Raw genomic sequence first — 18014 nt, forward strand, 5'->3', positions numbered from 1 at the left:
CGCTGGCGGTGCTGTATGCAGCTTTGATGCCGGACGAGTTTCGCACCATCGAGGGTCGCCATATTCGAGAATGGCAAACCCTAGGCCAGCTTCGACTGCGGAATGCGCTCCCCAGCAATTTCATGGCTCTGACGAATGGAAGTTGTCCACTTCGTAGCTTATACCCATTGCAACTCTGGAAGTTGGAGCGATAAGTACGGACGGGAGTCTGAATCCCTCGAGCCTTTCAGTGTTCGGGGCATTTTTGGCCGACTGGGGAGCGCGTTTGCGACAGGACAGGACCCCTGCTCCCGTCCCGATGGTGGTGGGGCTGCTCCAGGTATCGCCAAGCGACTAGTAAATTCCGCTGTTACCTGACCTTACTGCCACCGGCTCCCCCACACGTGCATACCACCAAGGTAGGTACTTTACGCAACATCCCATTTAGACTGCCTCTGTCTTCGAACGTCTTGTAGCCATTGATCAAAGGCCGAGGCTCTCCCTACACCGCGCCGCGATAATGAATACCCAAAGAACAGCAGCAATGGGTATTCTCAGGAGGGTCGGCCTAGCTCAATGCCGGCGCTTCACACAATTTGGTGGGCCTGCAAGCTCACTCCGGCCCTCGGGCGCAATTATGCCTCTCATCACGGAGGTTACAGTACGTAGATCTCTGAGCCTCTGACCCTACAGTTCCACTGATTGTCTTGTACTGACCATTATTAGGCAGGCGGATGGCGAACATGTGCGTTGAATTCTCCCGTTGAACTCTAGGTCAAGGGGCTGCACTGATGCTGACCAAAATGCGAAGCCGACATATTCTCCAAGCTGCTACAGGTATGTCGTCAACCTCATGCTCTTCCATAACCCCGCCCGTCCCCTTCTGACCTGGTCAGGAACGGATAGTGTGCCTGAACGGGCCAATTGACGATATCACGTCAGCGTCAATTGTAGCTCAGCTTCTGTGGCTCGAGTCGGACAATCCTGACAAGCCCATCACCATGTATATCAACTCACCAGGAGGAGAGGTAAGCTCGGGGCTGGCCATCTACGACACCATGACCTATATCAAGTCTCCAGTCTCGACAGTCTGTGTCGGCGCCGCAGCTTCCATGGCTGCTATTCTCCTCATCGGCGGCGAGCCCGGCAAGAGGTACGCGCTGCCGCACAGCTCCATCATGGTCCACCAACCGCTGGGAGGCACTAGAGGACAGGCGGCCGACATATTGATATATGCGAACCAAATCCAGAGGTTACGGGAGCAGATCAACAAGATCGTCAAGGGCCACATCAACAAGTCCTTCGGCCACGAGAAGTTTGACATGCAGGCCATCAATGACATGATGGAGCGGGACAAGCATCTGACGGCCGAGGAAGCCAAGGAGTTTGGCATCGTGGATGAGATATTGGACCGAAGGGTGAAAGAAGATGGCAAGCCCGGGTCTAAGGACGCCAATGAGACGGCGCCCAAGCCTTAATCCGGGGGTGTTGAGCAAATGGGCAACTAGCTTACCCAATGCCGTGCGAGAAGGGCGCACGGCTGGCGAATGGATTGTGACAGGCAGGCACTTTGCAATATACAGGTCAGTGACTTGGAGTTGATGAAAGAATGCTTGCATCCTCCCGTTCCGTCGGCGATGAGTGCCTCCATCGGGAGCAAAGCGAAGACATCGGGTTCATTGATAGAAGCACGACTGGGCGACGCTAGGCATTTTACGCCCATATTCCTGTTCAGTTTGAGGGGAAGGATTTGGAGGATGATTGGGCGGTGTTTCTGGGAGGTTAAAGACGTTTATTAGATGCTTGGATGAATAAAACGGCGCCGGTAGTTGATACGATATCTGTAACAAGAGCTGTCTCCATGTTCCCGAAGCTCTGGAGAACGAATGATTGCCCGACGACGACCAATCAGAGAGCTTGCAATTCGATAGTCAAGGGCGGGGAGCTACTGCGGGGACCCCCTGCTCGTTTGCGCTCGGTTGACCGAGATTCAGCGGTCAGAGGAAATTTGTCGGCCGACATCGCCCAAAAAGTTCGACTCACACCTTCAAAGACGTGGTGGAAGTAGGTCAATTGACGAGTGTTACTCCATTTTCGTATCGCAGATGCAATTGAGCCAGTTTTGAAGCAGAACCCCTCACGATTGCCCTTTCCGTGGCACACGATTCATCATGATCTCGCCGTCACTAGCGCTGGCCAGAGCTCCCAGAGCTCTGGCAACCAGCCGCCTGCTGCCATTGAGGACCCAGCAGTATGTTTCTGCCCCGAGAATGCCTCCATAGCCTTGGGAGATGCCCGCTGAAGCTCCTTGATCTAGCCGTCTTATCTCTACCACCCCCCGGCGCTATGCCGACAACCAGCTCAACAAGGTGTCGTCCACCATCACGCAGCACAAGTCGCAGGGTGCCTCGCAGGCCATGCTATACGCCACCGGCATGACGGAGGAGGACATGTCCAAGGCTCAGGTGGGCATCTCGTCTGTGTGGTATGAAGGCAACCCTTGCAATATGCACCTGCTCGACCTCTCGGCCCGCGTGCGCGAGAGTGTGGCGCGGGCCGGCCTCGTTCCCATGCGCTTCAATACCATTGGCGTCTCCGACGGCATTAGCATGGGCACCACGGGCATGCGCTACAGCCTACAAAGCCGCGAGATTATTGCCGACAGCATTGAGACGGTTATGCAGGGGCAGTGGTACGATGCCAACATTTCTCTGCCGGGCTGCGACAAGAACATGCCCGGTGTGCTGATCGCCATGGGCCGTGTCAACCGGCCCAGCATCATGGTGTATGGTGGCACCATCAAGCCGGGTTGCAGCCAGGCTGGCGAGCCCATCGATATTGTTAGCGCCTTCCAGGCCTACGGCCAGTACATCGCTGGCGATATCAACGAGAAGCAGCGCTTCGACATCATCCGGAATGCCTGCCCTGGAGGCGGCGCGTGCGGTGGCATGTACACGGCCAACACCATGGCGTCGGCAATCGAGACGCTCGGAATGACGCTACCTGGTAGCAGTAGTTTCCCGGCCGAGGACCCGACCAAGCTAGCCGAGTGCGACAACGTCGGCGAGGCCATCAAGAACCTGCTTCGGGAGGACATCCGGCCAACTGATATTCTCACAAAGAAGTCGTTCGAAAATGCTATGAGAGTCGTGACAATCCTTGGCGGTAGCACCAACGCAGTGCTGCATCTTATTGCCATTGCCAACAGTGTTGGCATCAAGCTTACCATTGATGACTTCCAGGCTATTTCGGACAGCACGCCTTTCCTGGCCGACCTCAAGCCGTCGGGCAAGTATGTTATGGAGGACCTGTTCAAGATTGGTGGCACACCCGGCTTGTTGAAGTTCCTGCTCAAGGAGGGCATCATTGACGGGTCGGGCATCACTGTCACCGGCAAGACGATGAAGGAGAACGTCGAGTCTTTCCCCGACTTCCCCAGCGACCAGCTCATCATCCGCCCCCTGAGCAACCCAATCAAGGCCAGCGGCCACATTCAGATCCTGCGCGGGTCTCTCGCCCCCGGTGGCTCCGTCGGCAAGATCACAGGCAAGGAGGGCCTGCGGTTTGAGGGTAACGCCAAGTGTTACGACTTCGAGGACGCCTTCATTGAGGCTCTCGAGCGCGGCGAGATCAAGAAGGGCGAGAAGACGGTAGTGGTAATCCGTTACGCGGGCCCCAAGGGCGGCCCCGGCATGCCCGAGATGCTGAAGCCCAGCGGCGCCATCATGGGCGCCGGTCTCGGCAAGGACGTTGCCCTGATCACGGACGGGCGCTTCTCGGGCGGCAGCCACGGCTTCTTGATTGGCCACATCGTCCCCGAGGCCATGGAGGGTGGTCCCATCGGACTGGTCCGGGATGGCGACAAGATCACCATTGACGCGGAGAAGCGGGCCCTCGACCTCGAGGTTGCACAGGAGGAGCTCGACAGGAGGAGGAAGGAGTGGAAGGCCCCTCCAGCCAGAGCGACCAAAGGCACCCTCGTTAAGTATGCCACGCTCGTCAGCGATGCCAGCCACGGGTGCGTGACGGATGGTGTGCTCTAAACGGCCCTACCATGCCGCGGCGGGTGGGATGCACGTTGGGTGCTTGATAAGATAACTTGGCTGTACATATTCTGGGCCCTGTCGGTTTATTCTCTCAAAGTTCGTTTCCTTTGTTCGGCATGGAAAAAAGTATGGGCGCTTACCGGAAGATTTTGGTATGCACTTTGCGTGTTGGCCCAGCCAGCATAAATATCTGTCATTACAAAACAAATCTTTGTAACTTCTTTATTCACAGCTATCCCCACTTTTGAAGGAACAGCATATGCAGCTTAGCGTCTCTTCTCCCTGCCAGCTAGGCAAGGTAGGTAGGGAAACGAGCCGCCGCTGTAGGGCCCGGAAGAAGTCAATTTGTACTCGATCTAATGGAGTAAACCGCCCATTGGATCCACGCCCGAAAATGCACCCCTTAGCAACATGATAGGAAACGCATGTAAAACACTAGACTGACAATGCAAGAGCCTAGAAGGAGGCTCGGTCACCCATCTCGTTGTTACTTCGTTCAAACCTCGCGAGGCACAGCACACCTTCGTGATTTGACTGTCTATACCTTTCTATTTCACCTCCGCCGCTTGCCCCACGCCTGAACGAAAGCCTTCTTGTCTTGTAATGTCAACCCGACACGCTTGGCTCGCCCTAGCCGCGCTAGCGCCTCGGCCACGCGGTCCAGCACGCGCCGCTCCTCGGCCGTCGCATCCTCCTCCCAGCCGGCCGCGGCGGGCGCCAGACGGCCGGATGCGGAAGACGAGGACGACGAGCCTTGCGACACAACGTTGGCCGCCTGCGACGTGTTGTACATGCCCTCGGCGATGCGCACGCGGATGCAGTGCGTCGGGCGCGACAGCAGCTTCCAGAAGAAGGCGACCCACGCGGCGGGGCCGGGCACGGGCGTCGCCACGTCCGGCGGCGTGTACCTCAGGCTGACGGGGAAGATGGCGACGTCGGCGGGGGTCGTCAGCAGGCTCGGGCTGAGCGGTAGGATGCCCTTGCCGTTGGTGGTGCCGCACTCGGGGAACACGGCGATGACGCGGCCTGGGTAGCGATCCAGCAGGGCGCGCAGGTCCGTCAGCTCGGCGGGGTCGGGCGGGGGGGTGGCGAACTGCTGTGCGCGCGACAGCGCCATGCTCACGGCGCGCAGCAGCCCGACGCGCCGCACCTTGCGCGTGCCCGGGTAGCTGACGGTGAAGACGGGGTCGAACACGGCGGCCAGGTACAGCCCGTCGAGAGGCGACGTGAAGTTGGCCGCCACCACGGACCGCGCGTGCGGCACCCGCGACGCCGGCTGCTGCGACAGCGCCCCTCGTTTTACCCCGTCCAACTGCAGATCCACCCACCAGATGCCTGGGATGCCCATGATCCCCCACAGCAGCAGCTTGCGCGCCACCACGGGCAGCGGCAGGTGGTGCAGGAACAGGAAGTACAGCGTCACGTAGCCGACGAAGAAGGGCAGGCGGAAGAGGAAGATAAAGGCGTGCATGGCCGAGGCTACCGTCGAGGCCGGCGTCGTCGTGGGCATGAACGGCGAGATGCCGGAGCCTGGGACAAGGGAATGTTAATGAAATCGCAAGCTGGCAAGGCGGAAGAACTCAGGACGTTAATTACCTTTGTCGCGGAACTGCGAGAACTTCTCCATGTTGATCGGTTGGTATTTCTGCGAAACTGGTACTTCACTGACAAAGCAAAATGGGGCTACCAGGCGACTAGTGGATAGGTTGTGATAATGTGACGGGAAGTTGGAGTTGTTGGCGCAAAGATCCCGTTGGAGGTTCCAGGTTTTACTGCAACATTTGCAACGGTCTGCTAAAACATTATTTGGTCAATGCGCCAAGCAGCCCCGATATCGATAATCAGAAAACGTCGGGTTGGCTGGACAGTCGGATCTGAGAATATTGGCGCTCCGGGGTTGCCTTTCAACACTTCGGGGTTCCGTGTCGATGTGGTGTCATAATTCATCGCGGGACCCTTGTTTTTGATCGCTCGTTGGAGAACTGCAGGGCCCTGGTACTCATTTTACATGTGAAAATGGCGGGCGGGCACGTGCGACGCACCGTTGGGGTCCTCGAAGTAACCCTAACCCTCGGGCATGCGTCATTGTTACTAGTAAGGGCCGGGTTCGAACGTAGGCATGATGGTATCGTGCTCTTTTGATTTCGGGAAATTCTTATCGAATGTAGTGCAGTGTTGATACATAATCGCTGACCTGTCCTTGTTGATGGAAGAGGATGGGGAAACATAATACCTCTTTCCCTGTCCTGTCGCAGTCCGCCCAGAGCAAGACTCAGGGATTGACATTGTTTACATGCCTCAGGTGTCTAATCTTTAGCACAAATATCCCGACAATCCTGAAACATCGGGCTCTCATCGTTAAAAGTTTGGCGCCTCCTGCCCGGTCATACAGTTCATTTTGTATTCCATTACGAGGACGGTGGGTTTTCAGCCTTAAAAGTGTAAGTCTGGTCCTCTGTGGTGGTTTAAGTTAGCGGACACTGAGGGGGTGGGTTTCCAGGCTGAGCCCCGCTATCCGTATCCGTCCCTAGCTTGTCGCGACAAGTCATTGGCTAATGGCTCCACCCTCCTGGACCCGTTGCCTGGGTGAAGTAAACACAAGCCCCGACTTGCACCTTGATGCTTTGTGCGCTACGCCAATTGAGGAGAGAGCATAATACCTAAGGTAGTTGTGCTCGGAACGGCCGCCACCACGTCGCCGACAACTGCATCCGCTCCTGGAGCACCGCTCCTTGCGTCCTATCTTCTACTCCACATTGTGCTTCCTCGCCTGCGCGCCTTCACCATGGAGGGCCATGAGAACGTGGTAAGTTGATTCCCAGCTTCCGTTGCCGCAGAGGCGCCGTCGCATGCTGACCAGACTCGGGTGCGTTAGAACTTCAAGTCGGGTCTCCGGCTCCCGAACGGCTATCATGCCGCAGCAACATGCCTCCAAGAGATCACCGACTCGCAGAGCAACTCGCGAGTGCATACATCGACAATGCCCCCCCCGCAACAAGGAATCAAACGCGCATACACCGGAAACAGTATGTACCTTTGCTCCATCTCCCGCTCCTCAGGGTGCTGACGTGGATGGAAATGGCTAGTGTCGCAACCAGACCGGGACCCGAAGCGAAAAACACTGATGGAAATGGCAGGCGAGCCCACCGGAGCATCCAGGCCGCAACTTCCTTCAGCACCCCCAGCCAGCGCGCGAATCGGGCTCAAGGGTAACACGATCGCCAACCTGAGCAATGCAAATGTAGGTACCCAGATCCCTTCTCTTCGCGCCCGCCACATTCCGAAACCAAGCCGTCAATAAGCCGCCCGGAGCCCCGACCTGGAGGATCCGATACGCGATTTGGGAAACTGGTCGAGCTCATTCCTTTGCCATGGCCCACTTGGGAGGCGCATCTTCGCCGCGGCGGCCGGTTCTCAATGCACGGTCCTTCAGTGAATCCTGCGCTCGCTCGGGAGGGGTGCGGTTGGCTATTGAGCTAGCATTTCTGTTGCGTCCAGATTGTTCTGACTCCTGTGCTTCTAGGTCAAGCCTCCTGTCAGCGCAACCGGAATCGTGCTCCCCAGGCAGATCTCGAGCGCCTCGGCATCGTTGCGACCGACAACCGTGGGCAATTTTACAAAGAGTATGGGGCCCGGGAGCCGCCCGCCGTCACGACCGCCGACCTCGATGGGCTTCAGTCAGTCCCAGTCTATCAACGCTCGTCAACGAGGGAACACGCGCTCGAGACCGGCCACAGCGATGGGTAACAATGTCATCGATTTTGAAGGAGAATCAACCCAGCAGTCCAATGGTACGAGCGCTTCGACTCCTTTAAAGACCCCGACTAGGAAGCTGCGGTCCAAAAAGTTGCGAAGGACTGTCTCCAAACAGTCTCAAGCGCCGCATGTGAAACAGCAGGAAGAGGGAGTCATGTTTGGACTCAGCACACGTTTAGGAAGTCTGTCGCTCCAAGATGGCGAGGCAGATGCTAATCATAAGGGAGGTCAAGTGATCTCGGAGCAAGAGGGGCCGTTTCCATATCGTCTGTCCCAGCCCAAAACCAACCAAGACGGCATCTTCCTCCTTCCAAGTCAGAGAGAGGAAACGGCCGGGCCCGATCAAGTGGGGCCTGTCAATTCTGAGCCGGTGCCGATCGAGTGGCCGCCGAAAACACCACGTCCTTCGAGTGCGTGCCTTGTTCGGGAGGTGGAGAAACTCGAGACGCTAGTCAAGTCGGCCTATAACAAGACTCCGGCTTCGCCTACCAAGTCCCTTTCTCCTGTTAAACCAATATTCTTAACCAAGGACTCTAACACAACCTCTTTTACAGCATGGAACGTCGACGATCGACTTCTCCAGGTGGAATCGCAGTTCAAGGTGATGAAGGAGGCCATGAACAATTCTCTGACTGACAAGAAGGCACTGGAGGAGGTGGTTGAACTCATAAAGACAAGAGGTATGTCTTACATCGAGGTCTTGTATTTTCAGATGCTGACTGCGATGGTGCAGCCGAGGGCGCCGATCGCAAGAAGCAGGAACTGGGCGAGGAGAATAAGCTGTTGGCTGAACAAAACACCCTGCTGAAGACAGAAGCAACCACTTTACAAGCGCAGGTACAATCACTTCTTCGGGCTTTGGAGGAAGACCAGAGAACCCGGAAACACGAATTCCAGGACCAAGCGCGGGACCACAGACTTGAGCTCGATGAGCTCAGGAGGGCGCTCAAGGATGAGACGGACAGACTGCAGCGGACCCATCGCGAAGCCTTGGAGGCAATAGAGAGGCATTACAGGGTTGAGCTGGAGGACGAGCGGAGCCAAAGGTCCAGGGATCTTCTGGAATTGCGAACAAAGCTTGGAATGGAACAGCAAGATGCGAGGCTCGCAATGTTGGACAAGGATCGCGAAATTCAGGACTTGCGCTCGCAGATGGAAGCTCTGAGGTCAGATCTTGACCGGGAGCAGACTGTTAAGACAAACCTCCAACTCCAAGCGGCTGAGATGTCCACCACGAGCATGACGTTGGAGGACCGAAATCGCGCTCTTCGGGCACAGATCGACTTCCTTGAATCAGACAGCAAGCAGCAATCCGACTCCTTCGCGAGCATGGAGGCTCGTCTTCAAGAGGCGTTGCGGGCGGCCGAGGAGGCACGTCAGAAGTTGATCAAGGAAGAGACCGAACGCCGGATGCTCTTTAACAAATACCAGGAGCTGAAGGGAAATATTCGCGTCATGTGCCGCGTTCGCCCAGTTCTCGACCCGACAGAAGGAGAGGAAGCCAAGGTCATGTTCCCCGACCTCAAGACATCAACCCAAATCGACATCACGGGGCCCGAGGAGAAGAGTAGTCTGGGCAACAATACCCGCAAGGTTATACCCTTCGAGTTTGACCGCGTGTTCTCGCCGGTGGTACACAACGAGGAGGTGTTTGGCGAGATCTCGCAGCTCGTACAGAGCGCCCTCGATGGCTACAATGTCTGCATCTTCTGCTATGGCCAAACCGGCTCTGGAAAGACGTATACGATGTCCTCTACCGACGGCATGATTCCCAGAGCCACCCACATGATCTACGAGACAATAACCAAGTTGAAGGAGAAGTCCTGGTCGTACACAATGGAGGGCAGCTTTGTGGAAGTATATAACGAGGAGCTGCACGACCTTCTCACGCCTTCAACGGACTCCAAAAAGCGGCTGGAGATTCGGCACGACGATTCTCGCAAGCAGACGGCCGTGCTTAATTGCAAGTCGGTCGCGTTGGACTCGCCTGACAAGGTAGAGACGATGCTTCGACAGGCCCAGAACAATCGCAGCGTAGCGGCAACCAAGGCCAACGAGAGGTCGTCGCGTTCGCACTCTGTCTTCATCCTCAAGTTGGTGGGCGAGAACTCGGCGACCGACGAGCGCTGCGAGGGCACACTGAATCTGGTCGATCTCGCGGGATCCGAACGACTCAAGCATTCTGGAGCTGAGGGCGACCGTATGAAGGAAACCCAAAGCATCAACAAGAGCTTGGCCTGTCTCGGCGATGTGATTGAAGCCCTGGGCCGCGGCTCGGCGCACATACCCTACCGCAACTCGAAGTTGACCCACCTCCTCCAGTACTCTCTCGGCGGGAACTCCAAGACGCTCATGTTTGTCATGGTCAGCCCCCTAGAGGCGCATCTGAAGGAGACGATTACGAGTTTGCGGTTTGCTACGAAGGTGAGTACTTCAGGAGTCAACCCGCTGTTGATATCACGAGACTGACAAGATTTTAGGTGCACAACACCCACATCGGGGCCGCCAAGTCAACCAAGAAGCTGAAAGACCGCACAAGCGAGTCATGAGCGACACAATCTCCTTGGATGGCGGATGTTTTGCACTGGGAGTCACGAGAGGGAAGTTAATGATACCACGAATGCCATTGTTAATGTTGTTGCGCAGGGGGGCGAGGGAAGTTTGAGGGGGCTTTACTTGGCGCATTTAGAATAATAGGGCGGACAGCGAGCGCGCTCTTGTGAATATTGCATCGAGCTTTCAGCTTTATTTTCGCTTCTTGTCGACATGCCCACGGATTAAGGATTTTTGGCCTGGCTGGGGAAGGGTTGCGTGTTTTCCCCCGTCCGGTCCGTTTGGGCACGCTTCGGAGGGTAGGATAGGAGGTGTCGGTTGGTTTGGGTTTTGGTTTGGCTCGTATAGTTGTTGCTTTTGTAGGAGCTTTCAAATTGAACTCCCGCCCGGAGGTACGGATATGGAAGCCGACGTTGCGTTCCGATGGTCGTAGTTATCTTGCTGTGTCCTCAAGATTAATAGGGGGCTCCAGATGAACTATGGCTGTCGCCACTTGATTCACGAGGTGATTCTAGTAACTGGCTACCGTGAAAAGATGGCGAGTACGGTAGCGCAGGTGGATGAAGAGGAACCCTGTCTCAAGGCATGTTCTCTAGAGAGGTCGAGATGCTCCTTTTGCAAAAATTGCATTGATCAAATACATCAAACAGCTGGGTATATAACAAGTCAGATCCGCATGGTGAATTACAGCGTCTCTTACCTCTCAAAGAGCTCGGCCAGGATGGTTAAAAAACTCCAGATGCCGTCTTTTATATACATACAAACGTACCTATACACATTTAGGCCATACACCTACCTATCTACGCTGCTTGTAAAAAAGGATGAACAAGAACGCTATAGGTGGCTAGTTAGTTCTTTCCAGAGAGTTCAGACTGCTTCCCAGTCCATGGCATCAACCATGAACTCCCACTGCTCCTCGTCTGTCGCCGTCCAGTCGACGCCGCCACCGCCGTCGCCGCCTCCATCGCTCACGATGTCCATGCTATCGTCGCCCTCGTCGCCTTCGCTGTCGCCGCCCACGAAGCGCTCGGCGATCACAAACGCCGCGTCAAAGCCCTCAAACACGGTCGTCAGCATCCGGTCCAGGTCGTACACCTCGAGCGGCACCGACACCTTCATGGTGTCCACATCGTCTCCCGCCGTCTTCCACCGGTTCCGCAGGTCCTTGGCTCGCCCGAGCTGGCGTCGTACCTCGCCCGTGCCGAGAACCTCGTGCAGCGGGTTCTCCTTGTCGTCCAGCGCCTCGAGGACGTTGGCGTGGTACCGGTGGCCCCACGGGCCGGGACTGCCTTGTCCGCTATGGTTATTGCTAGCGCTGCCGGGGTATCCACCACTGTTTGGCGCGTGACTTGCCCTGTTGTTGTCCATTCTGTCGTCTGTGCTCCTCGAGTTCCTGCCATTTCCGCCCCAGACGCTCGAAGACAGCCCTTTTGAGGGCGCCCGCGGCGGTACCGAGATGCCGCCCCGCGAGATTGTGATGCCGAACACGCCCAGCAAATGCACTAGGGCGCGTTCTATCAACATGTAGTACTCGAAGAAATCGAGCTTGAACATCAGCTCGGCCTCTGCCGCCTGCACGACTGCGGCCTGGGCCTGCTGCGCGGCGGGGTCCTTAGCACCGCCCCGCGCTACGGCCTGGTAGTAGCCTGTAGCGAGGAACGGCAGTTTCCACTGCAGCCGCCGGACGATCTTGGTGTACCGCACGAGCTCGTGCGTTGCCGGGGACGGGGAGGAGGCAAGCGACGAGGTCTGTTGCCCGCTGCTGCCGCTGCCGCTGCCGCTGCCGCCGACGACGACGCCGATGCTGCGGCCGCCGCCCGTCGGGGCAGGAGTGATGGTCAGCGGGGGTGGTTGGAGCGGAGGCGGGGGGAAATCACGAGACCGTGAGCTTTGGTGATACGATTGCCGCCAAGGTGCGTGGCGGGAATTGGCGAGGCCCGGCATATCCGGCAAGGGTGGTGTGGTGGTCGCAATGGTGGTGGTGATTATTGACCAGATTCGCAATTGGTTATATGCCTATCACGGTCGAAGTTGAAGCTGTCGTCGGCGATTTAGCAGCGCAGAAGAAGATGTGAGTGAGGGTTGAAGGTGCGCGCGTTGACGCGGAAAAAAAAAAAAAAGAAGAATTTTGGGAAATTTTGGCCAACAGATACAAATCCAAGTCTCATACTTCCACAACCAGAAAATGAACGCGTCAAACATCTCAGGTTTCGCGTCGGGTACAGTCGAGGACGCGCCGTCGTCCACAAAACCGAGTTCACGGGTCGCGACTGCTGCGTACAGCCCGCGTTCAATTTGCAAATTACTACGCTGCGAGATTCTCAAAAATAAGTGTCGAGAGCAAAATGAAGCGAAATGCAGCAGATTTTCTTCTTCGCATCCCAAGCCAGAGCCCGAGACTGCAATGAAAAAAAAGGGTTCGCATCGCCTGGAGGCAGTGTAATACCAGGGACACAGTGGAAGACCTCCATAGGCAAGCCCAGCGGGAGGTCAACCGAGAGACAAAAATTAGGATAATCAAGATTCTACTCCGTAGAGTAGTTTCAGAGATTAAACTGAAAAGAACAGATACTACACTTGATCTAAGCCAAAAGGCAAAGAGAGCTAAAGAAGAAAAGAAAAAGAAGACCAGAAGGTGGGAGACGGCACACGTATATATAGAGGGTGTAGTTGGTCCGTGCACGAATGCAAATTTTGGTGTGGGGCCCAGAGACCCACCGCCAGCCCCACTTCGAGGGTTGAGTCACAGAGGCCGGGCATGGCAGGAGCGAACCATGCGCCAGCCCGAAGACTCATAGTCAGTCACCACTCATCGAGTCCACCACGCCATCCACTGCATGTGAGAGCGGGGGCAGGCACGAGAGTGGCCACACTGCACCGGCAGAGCAAACATTCCTGTCACGATCTCCATTAATACTCTATACGTGTAGTGTACTCTAGAAGCGGGATGTGCACCCATTTCATCTGGCGGGCGGGCGGGTTGGGGTTCACTGGTTCGTGACGCTATGCACCTGGGTGGGGCTCAATCAGTGGAGCACGAGGGGAGCCCCTAGCGGCCTCGGTCCGTGGCCAGGCCTTTAACGGCTTTGAACGAAATCCAGCATTTTATTCTTAACCTCGCTTTTTCTTTATTTCTTATATTAAGAAATTTCAATTTGCTTCTCTTTTTCCACCTCCGTATAGAAATAACACGACCAGGACAGATGTTGGAATGACAAGGTCATTCGTACGGTAGTCACTGCAGTAACTATAACAAAAGGTAGGGTGTTGTGTGTTGATTGTACTGTTCTCTCATTACTCTACTGTCAAGGATCGCGAACTACGGGGACATGGAGGGGCTGATTTCCAGTGCCCGCCAACACGTGGCAAATCACGTGTTAGGGGTGTGTGGCCCGTGTGCTGACGTAATCGCCCCACTATTCCACCTGCTGGGCCAATCACAGCTCCTGGTTGATCGGTAATTCCTACACATTCGCACTAGTCACTATAGTAACCGTGCGAAAGGATGGGGGTTGTGGTGGTTGTATTCTGCTATATATCTGCATAGAAGGAACACGAATTACGGGGACAGGAAGCGGGTGGTTTTGATGCCCCGCGGCCACGTGCATGGCGCGTGTGGCCCGTGCGCTGACTATGACTCCCCACTGTTTTACAGGTTTGACCAATCACAGCTCTGTAGCCGCATGGCCCTGATTGAGCCGCATGGCCCTGATCGGTAATTCCTACACCAGAAGGCCGGGTTAGAGAGCATCGTAGCGCAGCACTACGTGGGAATGTGGCGAGCTGAAGACGATGCCAAGTGCAATGAATTCACCGAAAGATAATCGGAAACAGGCCTGGACTCGACCTCGTTGCGATTGATTGCACATGGGTGCCAAATATTCGATAACTATCGCGAGAGGCAAACTATCGCGAGAGGCAAACTATCGTGAGAGGCAAACTATCGCGAGAGGCAAACGACCCGGGCAATTGTCTAACTCTGCGCGCGACTAAAATGGTGTTGGCGACAAGATGGTGTGTTCTTAGCTCCGAAATGAGGTTATGGACGGAAACAAGGGAAAGGATACATTGTTCACGAAATACTAAAAGAGATACCCTGATACTTATCACTAGGAACTTCCAGGATGCATACTAATAACACATAGGAAAATCACAGTGCCAGTAATTATCTTATCACACCGAATCAGCTTTTGCTTAACCCATCACTCATACGCTTCGTCGTCGTCATCCGAATCGCGCTTAGACCTCTTGGGCCTCCTGCTCTGCCCACTTGAGTCGGGCCTATGCCGCCCACCGTGTTGACTGCTTCTCCCCCAGCCGTCGGCGTTGTTCCTGGCGTAGCCCAGCGAGAGGTACGCGTCGCTGGCGCCGGCGCCGTCACGGCTCGGAATCACCTCGATGGACGGCGCGCCGCGCCACTGGGTCGTCCGCTGCTGCTGCGGCCGCTGCCGAGGCGACGCGGGAGGTGGTCGCCGCTGCTGCCGCGCGCTAGTGCTGCCTGCCACTTGACTCAGACCGGCGGAGCCAAAGATGCCGCTGCTGGCCCTCGACCGTCCCCGAGCTGCTGCTTCCGTCGCCGCTGCAATGTTGGGGCTCAGCGACCGGCGTGCCTCGGTGCCGATGGTGGTGAGCCGCAGGTCGGGCCGAGGGGGACTGTGCCGCCCTTCACCGTATAATTTGCGTTTCTTGTTGTCAGGGGCTTCTGAGTGGTCATCATCGTCCTCGCCATCGTCGTCATCATCGTCGTTGCTGTCGTTGTCGTTTTTGTTGTCGTTTTTGTTGTCGTTGTTGTTGTCGTTGTCGTCGTCGTCGTCGTCGTCGCCGTCGTCGTCGTCGTCGTCGTCGTCATCGTGGTAGTGATCGTCTTCTTCCTCGTACCGGCGTTTCCGCGCGACAAAGTCGTCGTCCCTCTCGCCACGTTCAAACGCCAGCATGCTGTCGTTCTTGCCCTTGGTGTTGTGTATGAACTGGTCAAAGTCCTCGGTGACGGCGTGGATCGTGCGGAAATGGGCGACCGTCAACTTGGGCGGCGTCTCGTCGCGCCGCGCCTCGTAATGCGCCAGCGACGACGCCACCTGGAAGGCGTTGCGGATCTGGCGCCCGTTCCACAGCACCACCGCCGAGCTCGGGTTTTGCCGCTTCTGCTTGCGGAACACTTCCTCCGCGAAGCGCAGTATACTCTTCCTGGTGATTTGCAAAGGACGGGCGGCCGGGTTCTTGCGGCACCGCTCCTTCTCGATCTTCTGGAGCCGCGTCATGTTCATGTCCCAGATCTCCATGGTCTGCTTCTGTCCCAGTCGCGGGTAGTGCAGCTTGAGGTGGATGCGCGACTTGAAGGCCTCGTCGAGCGCCCCCGGCCGGTTGGTGGTGAGGAAGAGTAGGCCGTCGTAGTACTCGAGGACCCGTAGAAAGACTAGGAAGGAAAAAAAAATAAAAAGAAAATAGCGTTAGTTATCAGGTATTTGTGAGTCTGTGTGCCAGTGTTGTCAACTGATGCAGACCGGCAAACTCACCCGAAACCAAGGCATTCTTGGCCAGAGTCTCATCCCCCTGGGCCCTCTGCGAGAAGAAAGTGTCGACCTCATCCAGCAACAGCACACAATTCCACGTATCAGCAAGACGGAATATCCTCAAGAGGGCCTTTTCAACTGTCGCCGGTGTCAGGCCGAGGTCGCCGCAGGTGATGGGGAACAGGGGTTTGCCGTTCGCAGCGGCGATGGCCTCAGCCGTGGCCGTCTTGCCGACCCCCGGCTCGCCGTACAGCAGGATAAACAGCCCCTTGCCCTTGCCCTTTATGACGTCGATGTTGCCAATGTCGACGCCGTCCTGCCGGTCGCTCGCCTTTTTCTCAAAGTGCTCCTCGACCAGGGACTGGATGAGGTCTCTATGGCGCGGGTTGATCTTGAGGTAGTCGAAGGCATCGTTCGATTTCGTGACCGGTTTCAGCTGCTGAACCGTCAGCTGCGCGAATTTGCGGTCGCGCAGCACGTAGGCAAAGATGCGCGAGGGGAGCAACGGGAGGTCGCACGCGCGGGGGTCGGCATCGTCCGTGTTGAGATGGGCCTCGGTGGTGACTTTGCCATTCCTGTCGTTTTCGCGGACCCTGATCAGAAACCTGTCGGCCGACGCATTCTCGGCCGACAGGTTGTTGTTGCGCTCAAAAATGGCCACACCCAAGCGCAGGATAATAACCTCGTTCGTCTCGCGCACGAGACGTGTCCTGCCGGCGTCGGACCACCAGCAGATGGTGAAGTCGTCCTCGGCCTCCTGCGGGTCGGCCTCTTCGGACCGCACGAGGGTGGCTTCGGGCCTCCACGCCGGGCACGCCTGCAAGGCCTCGCCAAAGTCTACAATGACCTCGCTGGCGATAAATTCGGGACGATGCTGGCTGTTGCCCTCGACGTCGGTCGTCGGCTCGCCCCGGGGCGTCAAGGCCGTGGTCCACCCGTTGTACGACGCGTGCTTCGTCTTGGTGCTCTCGAGGAAGCGGTGGCCGTTGTCGATGGTCGCGCGGTACTGCTTCTCGTAGTCGGTAGCGAAGCGGTAGGGGAACACGCGCAGCGACTTGACAAGCTTCTCGCCCCGGAAGGGGGCGATATCAAACGTCTCGATCACGACGCAGAACTCGTCGCCCGTGTAGTCGATGTAGTAGCAGTGCACGCCAAACGACGCTTGCTCACTGTCATCGTAGTCGTCGTCGATGAGGCTGCGGTGCTCGTCTGCTATGACGCGGTATTTGGGCCAGGCCAGCCGCGTCCCATAGCACCGCCACGTCCGGTTGCCTAGCGCGGTATTATTGAACTCCTTGCTGGCACCCGTCCCCACGGGCCGGAAGACGAGCTCGCCGACGCGGAAGAGATACCAAAGGTCGTGGAAGCGCACCTTGGTCGATGCCTCTCCGTCCACGGCCTGGAGCTTGTCGAACTTGGTGTAGAGCGGTATCACCTCCTCGCTCATGAACTTGACGTAGGCGCGCAGCTCGGCGAGTGCTGCAGGGCAGTCGTCCACGGCAATCCTTCCGCCAGAGCTGTCTTGTTCGGACACGGCCATGCTGGATGGCGTCCCGACAGCGTCAAGATGCTCGGGAGAACCCCATCGCTCCTGGAGCGTGGCCAGCCGTTCACAGACTCTCGCGTGGTAGAAGATCAGGGCGTCAAAGGGCCGCATGAAGGTGTGTGGCTTTGCGGCCCAGTCGGCCTCGCCGCCTGTCATGATCTGGGACATGATGCGGAGAATGGCCGGGGACTGGACCCGGATCCGCAGCACCAGCATATTTCCCGAACTCTGCGGTGCTGCCGGTGCTCCTGCTAGTGCTCCTGCTTCTGCCGGTGACGCTTTTGCTGCTGCCAGCTTCGCGTTGGCGGCCTTGACCTTTTCCTTTGCAGTGCGCCTCCGCGTCGTGTTTTGTCGGAACCTGAGCTCGGCTTGCATCTGCCGGCCAATCTCAGTCGACTCCGACTCCAGCACGTCGACGGCATACAGGCTGTCGTAGGCGCCGAAACGGTTCTTGAAGTGCACAACGCCGCATTTCCGAACCTTGGGGATAATTTTGAGCTGCTTCACGGGCTCCGGATCACCGGTGCTGGCACCCACCGCCGCTTCGTCAATTCCGAACTTGGCCGTTTCGGTAGTGAGACTCGATTCCATCTTTGAGGATGCTGGTTCCGACGTTCCGGAAAC

At 56.9% G+C, this 18014-nt stretch overlaps 6 protein-coding genes across 6 annotated transcripts; 3 read left to right on the top strand and 3 right to left on the bottom strand.

Moving 5' to 3' along the window:
• The first annotated feature begins 376 nt into the window (after positions 1-376).
• On the top strand, positions 377-1936 carry B0T26DRAFT_694622 (Clp protease-domain-containing protein). The gene is made up of 4 exons (XM_060441246.1): positions 377-640; positions 706-724; positions 791-816; positions 876-1936. The coding sequence occupies exons 1-4, from the start codon at positions 500-502 to the stop codon at positions 1455-1457; spliced, it is 768 nt and encodes a 255-aa protein (XP_060300299.1). The 5' UTR covers positions 377-499; the 3' UTR covers positions 1458-1936.
• Positions 1937-2221: 285 nt separating this feature from the next.
• B0T26DRAFT_137075 (dihydroxy-acid dehydratase) lies at positions 2222-4255 on the top strand. Its single transcript, XM_060433378.1, has one exon. It carries the CDS (start codon positions 2397-2399, stop codon positions 4020-4022), a length of 1626 nt encoding a protein of 541 aa, XP_060300300.1. The 5' UTR covers positions 2222-2396; the 3' UTR covers positions 4023-4255.
• A 323-nt stretch (positions 4256-4578) lies between these two features.
• B0T26DRAFT_738163 (uncharacterized protein) lies at positions 4579-5652 on the bottom strand (the record flags this gene model as incomplete). The annotated part of the gene is made up of 2 exons (XM_060443552.1): positions 4579-5555; positions 5622-5652. 2 exons carry the CDS (start codon positions 5650-5652, stop codon positions 4579-4581), a joined length of 1008 nt encoding a protein of 335 aa, XP_060300301.1.
• A 799-nt stretch (positions 5653-6451) lies between these two features.
• B0T26DRAFT_137085 (uncharacterized protein) lies at positions 6452-8784 on the top strand. Its single transcript, XM_060433379.1, has 6 exons — positions 6452-6831; positions 6901-7051; positions 7112-7266; positions 7549-7816; positions 8336-8461; positions 8592-8784. Exons 1-6 carry the CDS (start codon positions 6811-6813, stop codon positions 8702-8704), a joined length of 834 nt encoding a protein of 277 aa, XP_060300302.1. The 5' UTR covers positions 6452-6810; the 3' UTR covers positions 8705-8784.
• Positions 8785-11201: 2417 nt separating this feature from the next.
• Positions 11202-13985, bottom strand: B0T26DRAFT_809863 (uncharacterized protein; the record flags this gene model as incomplete). Its single annotated transcript, XM_060447259.1, has 3 exons — positions 13829-13985; positions 13270-13337; positions 11202-12138 (listed from the first exon to the last, which is right to left on the bottom strand). The coding sequence occupies exons 1-3, from the start codon at positions 13940-13942 to the stop codon at positions 11202-11204; spliced, it is 1119 nt and encodes a 372-aa protein (XP_060300303.1). The 5' UTR covers positions 13943-13985.
• Positions 13986-14536: 551 nt separating this feature from the next.
• On the bottom strand, positions 14537-17981 carry B0T26DRAFT_747775 (uncharacterized protein; the record flags this gene model as incomplete). Its single annotated transcript, XM_060444880.1, has 2 exons — positions 14537-15747; positions 15848-17981. The coding sequence occupies 2 exons, from the start codon at positions 17979-17981 to the stop codon at positions 14537-14539; spliced, it is 3345 nt and encodes a 1114-aa protein (XP_060300304.1).
• Positions 17982-18014: the final 33 nt, after the last annotated feature.

This window comes from Lasiosphaeria miniovina, assembly GCF_030549165.1.
Source record: "Lasiosphaeria miniovina strain SMH2392-1A chromosome Unknown B0T26scaffold_2, whole genome shotgun sequence".
Classification (NCBI taxonomy): Eukaryota; Fungi; Ascomycota; class Sordariomycetes; order Sordariales; family Lasiosphaeriaceae; genus Lasiosphaeria; species Lasiosphaeria miniovina.

Coding starts and splice junctions, on each gene's coding strand:
- B0T26DRAFT_694622 (XM_060441246.1), top strand. CDS start 500: ATGAATACCCAAAGAACAGCAGCAATGGGTATTCTCAGGAGGGTCGGC. Junction 817..875: donor TATTCTCCAAGCTGCTACAG/GTATGTCGTCAA, acceptor TGACCTGGTCAG/GAACGGATAGTGTGCCTGAA.
- B0T26DRAFT_137075 (XM_060433378.1), top strand. CDS start 2,397: ATGCTATACGCCACCGGCATGACGGAGGAGGACATGTCCAAGGCTCAG.
- B0T26DRAFT_137085 (XM_060433379.1), top strand. CDS start 6,811: ATGGAGGGCCATGAGAACGTG. Junction 7,817..8,335: donor ATCAACCCAGCAGTCCAATG/GTACGAGCGCTT, acceptor CCTCTTTTACAG/CATGGAACGTCGACGATCGA. Junction 8,462..8,591: donor TGAACTCATAAAGACAAGAG/GTATGTCTTACA, acceptor ACCCTGCTGAAG/ACAGAAGCAACCACTTTACA.